At 39.8% G+C, this 15,251-nt stretch overlaps 1 protein-coding gene across 1 annotated transcript in view; it reads left to right on the forward strand.

Annotated features, from left to right (window-relative positions):
- The window catches only part of LOC116295506 (uncharacterized), a 51,658-nt gene that overhangs the window by 3,411 nt on the left and 32,996 nt on the right, over positions 1 to 15,251 (forward strand). Inside the window, exons 4-23 of the mRNA XM_031703335.2 lie at positions 284 to 993; positions 1,736 to 1,860; positions 2,853 to 2,981; positions 3,596 to 3,970; positions 4,474 to 4,645; positions 5,049 to 5,327; positions 5,712 to 5,840; positions 6,005 to 6,189; positions 6,340 to 6,453; positions 6,659 to 7,483; positions 7,813 to 8,121; positions 8,335 to 8,664; positions 9,245 to 9,692; positions 9,765 to 10,399; positions 10,743 to 10,899; positions 11,533 to 11,756; positions 11,851 to 12,735; positions 12,930 to 13,519; positions 13,593 to 13,836; positions 14,440 to 14,932. Coding sequence (XP_031559195.2) covers positions 284 to 993; positions 1,736 to 1,860; positions 2,853 to 2,981; positions 3,596 to 3,970; positions 4,474 to 4,645; positions 5,049 to 5,327; positions 5,712 to 5,840; positions 6,005 to 6,189; positions 6,340 to 6,453; positions 6,659 to 7,483; positions 7,813 to 8,121; positions 8,335 to 8,664; positions 9,245 to 9,692; positions 9,765 to 10,399; positions 10,743 to 10,899; positions 11,533 to 11,756; positions 11,851 to 12,735; positions 12,930 to 13,519; positions 13,593 to 13,836; positions 14,440 to 14,932 — 7,358 coding nt within the window. The remainder of the gene's footprint in view (positions 1 to 283; positions 994 to 1,735; positions 1,861 to 2,852; positions 2,982 to 3,595; positions 3,971 to 4,473; positions 4,646 to 5,048; positions 5,328 to 5,711; positions 5,841 to 6,004; positions 6,190 to 6,339; positions 6,454 to 6,658; positions 7,484 to 7,812; positions 8,122 to 8,334; positions 8,665 to 9,244; positions 9,693 to 9,764; positions 10,400 to 10,742; positions 10,900 to 11,532; positions 11,757 to 11,850; positions 12,736 to 12,929; positions 13,520 to 13,592; positions 13,837 to 14,439; positions 14,933 to 15,251) is intronic.

Genomic DNA, 15,251 nt, shown 5'->3' on the forward strand with positions numbered 1-15,251 from the left:
AATCTTATAAATTGTTCATGAGTGTTTTAAGCAGTTCAAAAAACTCGTAGATAGTGTTTTATCAGGTATAAAAGCACTCGGCTACGCCTTGTGCTTTTATACCTGATAAAACACTCCTACTCATTTTTTAAACACTACTTAATGCAACTACCTTACTTGATAGCAATCAAGACTCTTTGTTGACTTTTTCTCTTGATTGCTATCTGCAGAAGGGTTTTGTCCCCTTAATTCCAAGTAAACAGTTTTAGTTTCATGTATATGTTTATGTTGACTATATTTCCAGAAATGTCCAGCTGGCCATTATTGTCCAGTAAGAGGGGAACCACCTCGACCATGTGACCCAGGATACTATACAAACAGCACTGGTCAAACGAAATGTAACATTTGTCCAGAAGGATCGCAATGTGAAAATCAGGCCTATAAACCAGAGAAATGTCCTGATGGCTTTTACAGTGCTCAAGGAAATTCCACATGTAGCATCTGCCCAGCTGGATATCAGTGCCCGAATGGTCTTTCTCCTCAGGCATGCTCTGAGGGTTTCTATGCAACAGCAAAATCATCTTCATGCTTTGCTTGCACTACTGGTTCAAAATGTCCTAGTAAAGGAATGGCTGCACCAACTCCTTGCCCCGTTGGCTCATATACCAACATTACAGGACAGACATCATGCTCTGATTGTGAAGCAGGGCATAGCTGTCTTAATCAGGATGCTTCTACACTATGTCCTGCCGGTCATTTTAGTAGACATGGTGAAGCTGGTTGTTCACCATGTGGCCTTGGAAACTACAGTGAGGCAGGAGCAACAGTATGTAAGACTTGTCCGGCTGGACAACAGTGTGTAGATCCAGCACAACCACCAGTAAATTGTACAGAAGGAACATATTCAATACAAGGTCAAGCAGCATGTTCCAAGTGTGATCCAGGACATATAAGTTCACCCTCAAAGACATCATGTTTGCCATGCCCTGCTGGATATTATTGTCCTGATTCAAGGTAAACTTAGGGTAGCTCTATTCAAAATTAATAACTTAGTCTAAGAAATGTTTTTCAAAAGCTGTTTTATATAACTAAAACAAGAACGAAAACAACCAAAAAACAATTATGGTGCACATGCCCCTTTTTCTTTTTCCCCCATTAAGCCCATAGTCACATTGATTAAATTTGGTCAATACATGGTGAGTTTAAGGTTGGGGTCCCTGTCATTCAAACACCAACTAATTCACATATAATATTTTGGTGTGCTTGGTCTTGAAATGACTTCTTGAACTAGTTTAGTTTATTTATTACAATAACATGAGTGGTAAGCTAATCAAACAATAGAGAACAGTTATTGTACATGTATCAGAAATATTTTTTACGATAACTTACAAATTTCTCGCACGCTGATTGGTTATTTTTTATCATCAATAAGAGGACAGACAGATAAAGCTGACGTCAACGAGCGCACGCTCTTTCCGTTGGTTGTTTTGATCGCTAAAAATGAGAAGTTTTTATCGTTTTTCTTATTGTAAAAAACAAATTGACATCAGATTTTTATGTGTCTGTCCTCTTATTGACAATAAATTTCGCCATCACATTGTCAAAGTAGTATGTGGATACACTACTTTGACAATGTGATGACGCAATTTATTGTCAATAAGAGGACAGACACATAAAAATCTGATGTCAATTTGTTAAATTGAAAATTGAAAAGTAGCTAAACTGGTAGTAATTCTAAGAATATTCTCATTTTCAGTACTCCATCCACTCCATGTCCATCAGGCATGTATTCAACAGGAGGAGCTTTATACAACTGTACTGCCTGTCCAGCTGGGAGTGCTTGTGCAGATCCTGCAGCCAATCCAGTACCATGTTCTGGAGGTATGTTATTATCATATTTCTATATTTACTAATTTGTAGATGATTGTTATTTAACCTATGTCAATGACACATTGATCAGGAAAATTCATTTTTCCCCTTTAACAAAAAAAACGGCAGGAAGTGACGTAATCACAAAAGAAGTGTGACGAGAACGGCAAGTAGTTATCACACTTCTTGAGTGACTGACATGTGGTCTGGATGGGAGAACATTATGCTCAATATAGCAAACAGTCAACCATATTGTCAGATAGACAGACAGACAAAACAGTGTTCCACCTTATAATGACAAAAGCAATGCCAAAACCAACAAAAACAAATCCAAAAAATTTTAACGAATGCGCAATTTATCATTGTAACCACGGTCATTAATTATTACCATTTAAATGTGTAAGTTGCTTAATTTAATTTAGATAGAATAACTCTTTAAAAAATCATGGTGCAAGAAAATTTGTTGTATAGTACTGGATAAGAATTATTTACCTTTCTACATACCAGTTCTTTGTGTTGAGGTATTGTTTCGTTGTAGAATATATTATAACCTACAGCAATCTTCCAAAGTCTGTGAAAACTTCCACAACGTAAAAATGGCGGCTTTTCTCGTGAAGTTTGAGCAAACGCGCCAAATGAGTTGCAGTGGCGCGAAAACAGTACGAGCAATTCCATTGGCGCTTCGATTTTTTTTATCACTGTACCTGATTGGGTCGTTCCTAAACCCATTCTATCAAAATTTATTTTTAGTTTTTGTAAAGATATTTTGAGATATTTTTTTTTTGCTGCTAGTGTCATGAAATAAACCCGTGAACGATTACTTTTAAATAGTAAAACTAAATAGTACTAAATACTTCAAAATTGATGTACGTAAATTTTCATGGTTTTTTTCGTTACACTCTAACAAAATTATCAAAAAAAAAAATGATATAGATTTGATCATGCATAAGCTTATCAGCTTACCTCCAAGTTTTGATGTTTTCTTTCTTTTATCTGAACTGAAGCCACCTATTCTCTGGCCATGTGGACTGAGTGCAAGGCATGTCCAGCTGGTCATAGATGTCCACAACACAAAACTAAAGAGCTGTGCCCGTTTGACGATGCTTCAGGATATTATTACAGCACTGATTCGAGTAAGTAGTTGTATTTTAGAGTGTCGAATTTTTTAATATACCCTTTTATATGAACGGAAATACATGTGAATTTAGCTTTGTTACTAACTACAAACTCACTTTAACTGGCGTCAATAGCAAGTTTTATAATTAAAATTTCCTAAATAAAAACACACAAACTAAGAGAGGTCCAGAGCACAACTGAGATTACAAAAGTCCTAGCTGTTTTTCGATCAACAATCACTTATCCAACTCTTATTCCATTAAAAGGGAATTCTACGTTTGCACGTTACGTCATCGCGGCCATATTGGTACCATTTATGAAAAGATTTCTCATTAGCATCCATTGTTAACGGTACCACTATGGCCGCCTTGTTTTTGTCTTTTAACTCTCTTGGGAATGCTTGCAACCTATTAATAGAGCTTATAGGTTGTGACTTATTTTTGCGTCCAACTGTTCACGAAGACTAAATAAAGTGAAAAATATTCTTAATAATCTAACCGGCTTCACCTCCTGTAAATAATTAGATGCTCGGCTCTATGATCGTATATCCACACATATCGACACCAGATCCTTCAAATATAATTTCCCTACAATTCACGAGCCACGTTTCAACATGTATGTTTTTCTCTAGTGATCGATTGTGCAAGCTGCCCCAATGCCACCACAGGGAAGATCTGTTTATCGCGAGAAAAGCAACCAGTCAGTTGTCAAGCGGGTGAAGTTCCCAGTTCCTCTGGTACCTCATGCGTTCGTTGTAGGCCTGGATACTACTGCCCCTCTCCAACAGACACCGAGAAACCTTGCTTAGATGGCCAGTATTCACTTGAAGGAATGACAGAGTGTAACGATTGTCCTAGAGGATTTGAGTGCCCAATAACTACTAACATACCAACTCCTTGTACGGCCGGGTTTTATGCCAATACCTTGAAAACGAAATCTTGTATACCTTGTCCTGCTGGTAGCAAGTGCCCTTTGACATCTGGTCCTCCACAGCCATGTTCGTCAGGTAATACTTTAAATTTCCTGTAGTAACAGCAATAATATAGGCCCACATGGTGGTAACATGGTGCATTGTGGTCTACCTTTTGCACCCTACGTAAATCTGCCTTCGCCGTCTAAGAAACTCACAACAAATTTGACAATAAAGGAGCAGTCGAAGCTCAGTTGGTTAGTGCGCGGACTTTGGAGCTAGAGGTCCACGGTCCGATCGCCAGGATCTTCACTTATGTTTCGTCTTCTCTCTGATCCATGCAGCTTCAGCTTTGAATGTTATAAAAACAGAGCACTGATGGCAGCTAGAGAGGGATAAAGCGCGCACAGTAGGCTTCTTGGGAATACTAGCATCGGAGCTGAAGGAATTCGAACTACCGACGCGAAATAAAGTCATACATCTAAACGAATCTTAACTCAATAAATTCCTCTAGGGCGTCACATCAGTGCACCGCATGGACCTTTAGCATAACATGCATATGATATTGTTTTTATCTGGTCACTTATTTTTATTGCTAGGAACATACAGTGAAGCTAAAGCCGTAAGCTGCATTGATTGTCCACCGGGTATGGCCTGTCCTAACAAATCGAATCATCTAAATAATAAGCCGTGCGAGCCTGGAACATATTCTACTGCAAGAGAAATAGCTTGTCACATATGTAGAAAGGGGTTTTACTGCCCTCTAATCACGTAAGTGTTAACTAAATCGTCTTTGATATCTGTATACAGCTATTAAAAGCTTGAAATGTATGTATTGTGGAAAATATGCCGGAAAAACGTGGAGACAAAGTTTTGGAAATTTTCATAGTGTGGTGACTTTTCGGTGATAGCATTCACATGGCCGATAGTGTAGTCCAGTATGAAAAGTTTCAAAATTATGTGATCACGTTAATCATCTAAACTTACATGTAATTAAGTGAGCATAAATATTTATGCTCTCTTGATGTAATTAATTAAGCACTAAAGGTTATGGTTTGTCGATATTATTATCATCCTGCTTCAGAAAAGAGGCAGTGCAATCAAAGGATTGATATAAGCAGGTTTCTATCAAACCCCATTTTCATATTGATTTGAAAATATATTCTGGTTTCAGGAAAAACGTTGAATTAAGCTGTCCTCCTGGAAAGTACTCAGATGCTGGAGCAGCAGTTTGTACATCATGTCCTGCTGGGAAAAAATGTCCAAGTGTTACAGGTGTTGGAATTCAAGATTGTGGTGCTGGGGAATACTCTATTGGAGAACAAACCCAGTGTACACCTTGTCCCAAGGGATTTGCGTGTCCCTCGAATTATACTGACTATAAAACCAAATGCTCACCTGGCTTCTACTCAGTTGGGAAACAGGTTGAGTGCACGCCTTGTAAAGCAGGATAGTAAGTCCGAATCATTTTTTTATTGTATTTTTACTATTTTATCCTAAACCTTATTTGATTTATAGTCCCCTTGCATGAATTTTTTAAAATGAAATTCAGATTGGGTGGTTAGCCACCCCGTTTGGATCGAGTTTGAAAATAGTAAGAATACAGATTAAGGTAACATTTAAAGAGGACATCAAATATGCCTTTCTAGGTAACTGTCATCTCCTTTGAAATCGTTCTGGAACTTATGCATATAGTCCCACGCCCCACATTTCACAGACCCCCTCATACCTCACTCCTTTGGGCCACTACTCAGAATACTTGCAAGGGATATATAAAACTCTTCTCTTACCATTGCTTCTTCCATGCTTTAATAGAAACCTTTTTTGTATTTTATAGCTACTGCCCACGAATAGACGCAAGAATAGAAACAGCATGTGACTTGGGATTTTTCTCCACTGGAAACGCGTCGGCATGTACTATGTGTCCTCCTGGCTATGCATGTCCTTATCAAGATCGTGATTACCGGTAACACATGATGATCCTTTTATTTTTACGATTACAATTTTCGTTAGTGTATACTAAAACTTGTTGAATTATAAAGCACTCGTTAAAGCATTATTGCTCAACACCCTTTACGTTGCAAACGGGTACTCCTCAGGACTACTTACTAAATACTTCGTTTTTTCCAGTGAACCATGTCCAAATGGCACTTATTCATTGGGTGCTCAGATTAAATGTAAAATTTGTCTCCCGGGACAATCCTGTATGTCGACTACTGCTGGTCCTAAAAGGTGCTCTCCTGGGTACTACAGTGAAGTGAACTCTCGCGTCTGCTTACTTTGTAAAGCTGGATTCCAGTGTGCTGACCCTTCAGGTTAGAAATGAAATTTGAAATATAATTGTTGTTTTGTTGGTTCTTCGTTATCATTTCTCAGTTCATTCCTTACTACTTCCAGTCTACCTATTCTACTCATAAAAAACGCTTAAAAATATTTAATTTATGCTTATTGGTGTTCTGTTTTAGCTCCTGCGCCGTGTCCAGCTGGAACGTACTCGAATCGTGGATGGTCAAGATGCGTGTCTTGTAAAAAGGGCTTTTTATGTCGTGAACAATCGACTTCCAGTACTCCTGCTGATGGTAAGATCATTGCAAAGACAAGATAATAAAGATAAATAGTTGAAATAGGGAGTATATACCCCCCCTCTCACTGTTGTGACTTTGCAGTGCGGTGTAAAAAAGGATAATAGAAAATATGCCAAACTATCTCCATTTTTTTGTATTTATTGTTTACCTATATATTTCTTTCTCCATATTTGATCTGACAATTGGCATTATTTCAAAGGTGTGTGTAAAACCGGAGGATGGTGCGATGGTCAAACTTTCCATCCGTGTGGTCCAGGGACCTATAACCCTACAACTGGTTCAGAGTCATCAAAAGCTTGCATAAGCTGTCCTCCTGGTTATTACTGTCAAAACAGCGGACTGTCCAACTTTACTGCGTTTCCCTGTCCTGAAGGTTACTACTGCCCAGAGGCAACAAAGTATTCACGTGAATTCCCCTGTCCAGCTGGTACATATAATCCAGACACCAAAGCAACAGCTCAAAGTCCCGCATGTCGTCCTTGTAATGCGACCACGTATTGTGTTGCTGGATCCAAAGAGCCTGTCATATGTCCACCAGGGTATTACTGTCCAGAATCTACAAGAGCAGGAAATCAATTTGCATGTCATGCCGGGACTTATAGTGATGTCACTGGTTTAAAGAATTTTACAGAATGTAAGGATTGTCCACCTGGCAGCTATTGTCCGGAAGGAACGTCTACGGAGCCAGCGATACGTCCCATACCCTGTTCTCAGGGGACATATAACCCATACTGGAAAATTGGTTTTGTCTTAAATTGTATTCCGTGCACTGCAGGAATGTTTTGTCCATCAGCTGGTCAAACCAATGCAACTGATATTTGTTACGAAGGTTATTACTGTCCGAATGGCACAGTTGCTGGCCACCAATTTCCATGTCCTCCTGGGACATATGGCGATCGCCCTGGACTGACAGCTGCCGAAGAATGCTTGACTTGTCCAATTAAAAAGTCATGCGACTGGGGTACTGGCTTGAATAACAGCAATAAGTGGCAAGTTTGCCGTCAAGGACATTATTGTCCTGCAGGTAAATTAATAAGCAACCAATTAACTACTGAACACCTTTCTTGCACACAATATACGCTATGAAGACCAACTGAAACTTAGATAGAATTATACCCGAATGTTTTGACGAGTTCTATTTTTCCATAGATAAAAAGATAATTTTTTACTTACGAATATCTAGAAATACGAAGGCAACATCTTGAACAATCTTATGCTATATAACTGTTAAATCAGGGGAAAAAGAATGTATAGGTTTGGGCAAGATGTTTGTTGTATTATTGACTGTCTCTATTATAAGTTGTTTCTTTTGTTTTATAACTGAAGTAATATTTTATTTGATTGTTTTCTCAGGAACTCCATCTCCTACGAAGTTCCCTTGCCCTCCTGGTACTTACACTAACAGCTCGGATCTTTACGATGCATCACAGTGTACGCCATGCCCTGAAAGATTCTACTGTCTGGGTGGAGAAGCCCAACCCAGTGGAAGATGTCCACCAGGGTACTATTGTCCAGAAAGCACTAGAGTAGCCGTGCAATCGCCATGTAACAATGGTACTTACAATCCTCACTATAGTAAAGCTCGGCAGGATGAATGCTTGAATTGTACTCAAGGCCACTTTTGTGAAAAAGGAAGCGTACATCCTGAACATTGCCCAATAGGTAAGGCTATATGATAATATAAGGTTTTTATTTTATTTTGTTTTTTCAATTACTTTTATTTAACATGTTATTGCTTGCAAATTATTTAAAAAAAATATTTTCATAGTAGGAACAGTCTGTAACATTTATTTAGAGCTATCATGAACGGTAATGTAGAAGAGACTAAAAGCTGAGTAAGCTCTTTTGAACGATGTCAAACTTCTTCCTTTTCAGGAACTTATATGCCTTATGGATATAACACCACGGCTTCCACAACTTATGGAAAGTCTGCAGGTTATCAGGACGATTGCTTGCCATGTCTGGCAGGTCACTACTGTTTGAACGCCACAGTAACTCCCAGTCCATGTGGCAAAGGAGTTTTCACCAAGCCAGGGCAATCAGTATGTAAAACCTGCCTGCCAGGTCGATACTGCGACAGTGAAACGACGACGGAAACGCAGATGAATACAACTATGCAGTGTCCGGAAGGAAAGTACTGTAAGGGAGGGCTCAAGAATGTCAGCGAAGCCACACCCTGTAGTACGGCTCACTACTGTCCACAAGGTAACATTAACTTTATATACACTAAATAGAAACTTTTTTACATGCATTTTTTATTTCTGATTATATAAAAATTATAGCTGCAGCCCAACCCAAGAGAGACCCACTAAATGTTAAATTTTTAATCCGCAACAGTTCTCTAAACAAAATATTTACTTATCTTAGAAGTAATGTTTTCCCATTTTTTGACAATGTTTTCCAATTTTCAGACCTCGTATCCAAGGGCGGATCCAGGGGGCAAAGGGGGGCTGAAGCCCACCTTCAGCTGAAAAAAACGATGCTTTTTTATATTGTTTTCCGTTGTGTTGACGGAAGAAACTCAATTAGCCCCCCTAAACTCAATTAGCCTCCCCCCTAAAATTTTGGCTGGACCCGCCCTTGGTATCATATCATTTAGGAGCACGATTCATTGTCTCGAGAATTACCTTTTAATTGTTGCCATGGAAATTGCATGTGGTCCGAAAATGGAAAACACGGAATCTACTGTGGCCATTCCCCTATATTCTGTCAAATGATCTATATTCTTACTTTTTCTACATTGCGATGCATTTCTTCTTAATGTGATTTGTAAACAAATTTACAGGAACTGAAGTGGAAATACCTTGTCCCGTTGGTACATATAACCCACATGAAGGAAAAGGCACAGTTCTTGATTGCATCATGTGTACAGCTGGACAATACTGTCGGGAAAAATCCATAAATCCTACAGGAGTGTGTGACCCAGGTTTTTATTGCCCGACAAATATTACCAATGAGGTTTCAAGTCTTCGTATTGGATCTTACGGCCCTCGGCAAATTCCTTGTCCTAAAGGAACTTATAGAACACAGTCTGGTGGGCGTAACGTCTCTGATTGCTCTTCATGTACCGTTGGAAATTACTGCCCCGAGGGAACAGTAAACCCAAAAGTTTGTCCCCTTGGTTTTTATTGTCCTCCCGCTTCAGGAGATCCACAGCCATGTCCAGTTGGGACTTTCAATAATCGCAGTGGCATTCATTATATCGAAAACTGTACTGCTTGTACTCCTGGATGGTGAGTGCAATCAGTTCTTGATTTCTTTGACTTCATATTATTTGTCCAATCTTATGTTCGTTGTTTGTTTAGGTACTGTGATGCACAAGGCCTACCCATTCCCCGTGCCCAGTGTGATCCTGGCTATGTCTGCTACAAGGGCGCATATATTGGTACTCCCACTGACGGCGTAACTGGTCGACCATGTCCCGAAGGAACTTTCTGCGTGACTGGTTCCTACGAGTATCAGTCATGCAATCCAGGGACATATAGTAAAAGCGCCGGTGCAACAAACAACCAGGATTGCCAAGTTTGTGACCCTGGGTATTACTGTTCAAAGAAAGAGCTTACTAAACCGGAAGGCCCATGTAACCGTGGGTATTACTGCCCTGCAGGATCGCGTAGTCCAAATGAAACTCTTACACCAAAAGGTTATTTCACTCCAGATGGAGCATCAGACAAACAGCCCTGTTTGCCTGGAACATACCAACCACACGAAGGCAAAAGTAACTGCCTGCCTTGCCCGGAAGGCTACTTTTGTCCAACTAAGAACATGAGCGAAGCAATGGTATGCCCAGCTGGTTTCTACTGTCCAATTGGAAGCGAGAAAGCTAATGCATGTCCAGAAGGGACATACAGCAATTACACTAGAGAATCTTCCAACTCCAGCTGTAAGAGTTGTCCGCCAGGAAAATATTGTAATCCAACAGCCCAGACCTACCCAACAGGTAAGTAAAAATAAAATGCATTGCATTATATTTGAAAAGGAACCCTATTAAACATTCACGTTAAGGACCTGATGTGCCTTGGCCAATTATTGTGACTGGATAATCAGTGTTCTCTTGCGCATGTATTTAGCAGATGGCCGTCAATACCGTACTGTGACGATACCCCGGGTACAGTAACGTTTAACATTCACACCAAATCCAGTCTATTATTCTATTCCATCTTTGCGATTACTTGATAAAAATGACTATAAATTTATTGTTCAGTTGCTATTTTCCTTGACTCCTCCTCCATCTTCCAATATCTTATGAATTAAACTTTAACACACGGTTTCATTGTTTTTAGCGGATTGCGACGCTGGGCATATTTGTTTTGGAGGTGCCACCAGAGGTAACCCAACCTTCGAGAAGGGTGTGTTAGAATGGGGAAGAGTCTGTAAAGCAGGTCACTATTGTCCTAAAGGAACTACTTACGAGCGGCCGTGTCCAGCAGGAACTAAAAAGTAAGAATCTCTCAGCCTTTTTAGTTTGCATATTTAATATAATATATACTGTTTCTATGGACAACGTATTAATTGTCAAAGATGGATTGACGAGTTTTAAGGTTTTCCAATGTCATATTATATGTAACAAGGTTCAGGTTCAAAGTTTAAAGTTTTGAGTACTAAATTGCTGTGAAAAAGGAAGGTTTCGATTTGGAAGGCCATAGAAATGGCGAAATGGTCCACGCATTATTTTCGCATTCCAACAGTTAATAACTATTTTTTCATTTCTTTCTTTTTGGAATGTGAAAAATCCTAGTACAAAACAACCATTTCAGAATGCTTTTGCAACGTTAAGAAACACATTGTTGGCTCATCGAGAAAGGCCATCGAAAATCAAATGGCTGAATAGTACACGCATTATTCTCTCATTCCGTCAGTTTATGACTTTTATTTATTTTTTCTTCATTTTTCTCATGTGCAAAAATCTAATACTTAGCAGCCATTTTAGAATGCTTTTCTAACGTTAGGAAAACACATTTGTCATTGTTCCCCAGGCTTAAAATTTTCAAAAAAAATATCACCTAAATTTTTAATCATCTAAAGCACTTACCGGTGGGAAGTTGTTTGACATTAACTTGATATTGTTTTTAGTCCCTTCGCTGGACGAACAGATGAACTCAGTGGCTGTGATCTATGTGACGAAGGATGGTATTGTAATGCTACTGGTCAGACAGAAAGGACAGGTAGATGTGAAGCGGGATACTACTGCGCCCGAGGTGCGACCACTCCTACACCTAACAATGGATCAACAGGAGGTCCATGTCCTAAAGGGCATTATTGTCCTGATGGTCGGCAAGTTAAACCTTGTGAACCAGGTATTTTATTAGCTTGAAAGGATTATTGATTATGATTGTATTAATTTCTAATTATAATACGCTTTTTTTGTTTCCTGTTTCCTTAACTATGTAGGATATTTCGCCAATTTTACGGGACTATCCAGCTGCTTAATTTGTCCAGCGAGTTTTGAGTGCGTAGGTGGGACTATTGATCCAGCTCCTTGTCCTCAGGGTTATTATTGTCTTATTGGCAACGACCCAACAGCCAAAGGAATAAAGCAAGCCTGTCCTGAGGGAACATTCGGCTCGAGAACCGGATTATCACTTGAAACACAGTGTGAGGATTGCCCAGGAGGAAAATACTGTCAAGGAACTGCAAACAAGAACTACACGGGCATTTGCGATGCAGGTTATTTCTGTCGGCGAAGAGCAACAAGATTGGGTCCTAGCGATGACACTGTACACACTCCTAAATGGTTTGGACGTTGTCCTATTGGGGGATGGTATTGTGAAGCCGATACAATTGATCCGCAGCCCTGTCAGCCTGGCAGTTATGCCCCAAATGGTCAAATGATGATCATTTCTGCTAGTAAATGTACCAAATGTAAGGCAGGCAGTTTTTGTGCTTCTGGAAATCAAAGTGATGTAACGGGGCCCTGTGGCGATGGGTTCTACTGCCTTGAGGGATCGTATACCAGCCGTCCAAGTTCTCCGTATGGAGGAAGATGTCCCGCGGGCTACAAGTGTCCTTCTGGATCTCCATGGCCGCAGGCCTGCCCTAAAGGCTCCTATCAAAATGATACGGGACAAAAGGATTGTCTTGAATGTCCGGCTGGATACTACTGTTCTGGTAATACCACAAGTCCTGAGATTTGCCCTGCAGGATATTATTGTCCAAAAAATAGTTATGCGGGGACTACCTTCGCATGTCAACCTGGGACGTTCAACAATTTAACTGGGAGGAGTCAGAAGTCTGATTGCATACCATGTACACCAGGATTCTTCTGTGATATACAAGGTAGTTTAATTTCTTTGCCATATCTGATTTCAGAATCTTTTATTCTTGTATGAAGGTTCCGAGACGCTTCGCATCGTTTTACAAGTTTAATATATAATCAATTAACATACTGATTTCTGTAATTATTTTAAATTGATATGTTATTTGAAATTGTTAATTCTGGTGTTAGAATCTCGTTTTCTTTGTTAATTAAGGTCTTGCTGATGTTGCTGGCCCCTGTGATCCCGGATATTACTGTAGAAACGCCTCCATTGCATCAAGACCGGCTCGCTTAAGCGATGGTGGAGGTCTTTGTCAACCAGGTACATTCTGCCCAAGACAGAGCCCAGTTCCACAAACATGTACACCTGGTTTTTACTGTGGTACAACAGGATTACCTGCTCCGTCTGGTAACTGCTCAGCAGGATACTATTGCATTGGAAGTGCTACATCCCCTTCTCCAACCGACGGAAAAACTGGAAATGAATGTCCCAAAGGATCCTACTGTCCTAAAGGAAGCAGGACTTTTACCAAGTGCCATCCAGGAACCTTCGCAAATACTACTCAGAACAAAGCTTTAAATGACTGCGCAGATTGTACCAAGGGCTGGTACTGTGAAGGATGGGGAAAGCATGAGCCCACTGCCGAGTGTTTCGCTGGGTTTTATTGCCCTCCAAAACAGAGTGAAGGAAATCCGGCAAACTTTACTTGCCCTCTTGGTCATTACTGCCCCAAGGGTTCTCCGGATCCCTTACGCTGCAAGTCAGGTTATTATCAAGATGAGAAAGGACGTCCAACTTGTAAGGTAAAAATCAATTGATTACACGATTTGTTTTGTGGACAATGTGTAAGAAGTTTTATTATTATTATGTTCTTAGGTTTGTCCTTCAGGCTACTATTGCGACAATCGTATGGCGCCTGTGGTCCTATACCAGAACAGCACATGTCCTGCTGGCTACTACTGCCCCAATGGTACTCGTTTTGGATTCGAATTTCCTTGCCCCTTGGGCACTTTTAGTAATACGAAGGGTATTTCACTGGTTAATGAATGTAGCCCGTGTCCAGGAGGTTATTACTGCGATGAACAAGGACAAACAACCTACACTAAGAAGTGCGCTCCAGGTACGTAAGACAAACATCTTAATCTTGAAATATATACACACTAGTTCGTTGGTTAATGAATACGGCCGCATCATGTGTTACGTATTAGATAATGTAACACAGTGTTACCGACATGCTTAGACATCCCCCCCCCCCCCTATCCATCGATCCATTCCTTGAAACGCAACACGCAATTGCAGTCAAATGAGAAAACATATTTTTGGATACTCATCATTAAGACTGGATTGTATTTGTATTCTCTTTAAGAAAGCAGCCAGTTTTAGGTTTTATATAATATATATAAGTAATTGGAATAAGTAATAAGTAATTGGAAAAAGACGGTTTAATTTACCATATGATCACAAAAATGAATTGATTACGATCCTAGTTAAACTGTGTGTGTTGTTGAAATTTTCGCAGATCGCAGTATCATCATAATGTATTATATAAAACATTGTGTTTGCTCGTACATCTTTAATAAGTTGCAAAAGGACAGGTTCATTTTAGGTTAACCATTACCAACAACACGACTAATACCATAATAGATATTCCCAAAATATTTATTATCTTGACTGTCACACAGAGCTAGATAGTTATGATATGGATTTTGTGTATCTTCTCTAGGATATTATTGTCGTAGTGGAGCAACTGTCTCAACACCTGAAGGTCTGTCAACAAATGCAACGTTTTGTCCGCCTGGAACGTTTAACTACACAGATGCCGGACCATGCCCTGCAGGATTTTACTGTGAAAAAGGCACTGCTGAACCAAAGAAATGCCCTCCAGGAACATTCAGTAACCTCACGAAGAGGGCCACAGTTTACCAATGTAGAAACTGTACAGCTGGGATGTACTGTGGCGAGTACAACATGACCACCACTTCGGGCCCTTGTCAGGAGGGCTACTATTGCCCGAGTGCTGCATCTAGATCAGATTGGATTGAATGTCCCCCAGGAGCGTATTGTGTTACAGGCAGTGATAAACCAGAGTTATGTCCTAATGGAACCTTCCGTAATATCTCTTTGGGTAAAGCACCTAGTGATTGCTTCAACTGCACTCCTGGCTCGTACTGTGATGGACTAGGTCTGACGACTGTAACTGGGCCTTGTGCTCCAAGGTATGTATAATTTACAAAGTTTTATTCCTAGTTAAATTCGCAGGGAACCATGCCTTAATTATAAAAAATTAAATAATATCCGAAGAAAAATACCTTTTATTAAGATTGATCTTTTATTAAGTTGCACATGTCTCCTCAATTGTGAAAATCTATAAATAAACATTTTTCATATTTTATTTTGTGTTACTTGTTTTTGTGTAGTAAATATCTTCATTGGGCGTCCCCAGTGCAAGACCAAAATTCAACATTATGTTAAGATCTTTTTATTCAAGTTCTATTCAGATTAGCTCACAACTGCTTTTCCAAAGGGTCCGTTAGG

Source organism: Actinia tenebrosa, unplaced genomic scaffold, assembly GCF_029948245.1.
Source record: "Actinia tenebrosa isolate PJP-AT-01 unplaced genomic scaffold, QUT_ActTen_1.0 PGA_scaffold0__85_contigs__length_37466705, whole genome shotgun sequence".
NCBI lineage: Eukaryota > Metazoa > Cnidaria > Anthozoa > Actiniaria > Actiniidae > Actinia > Actinia tenebrosa.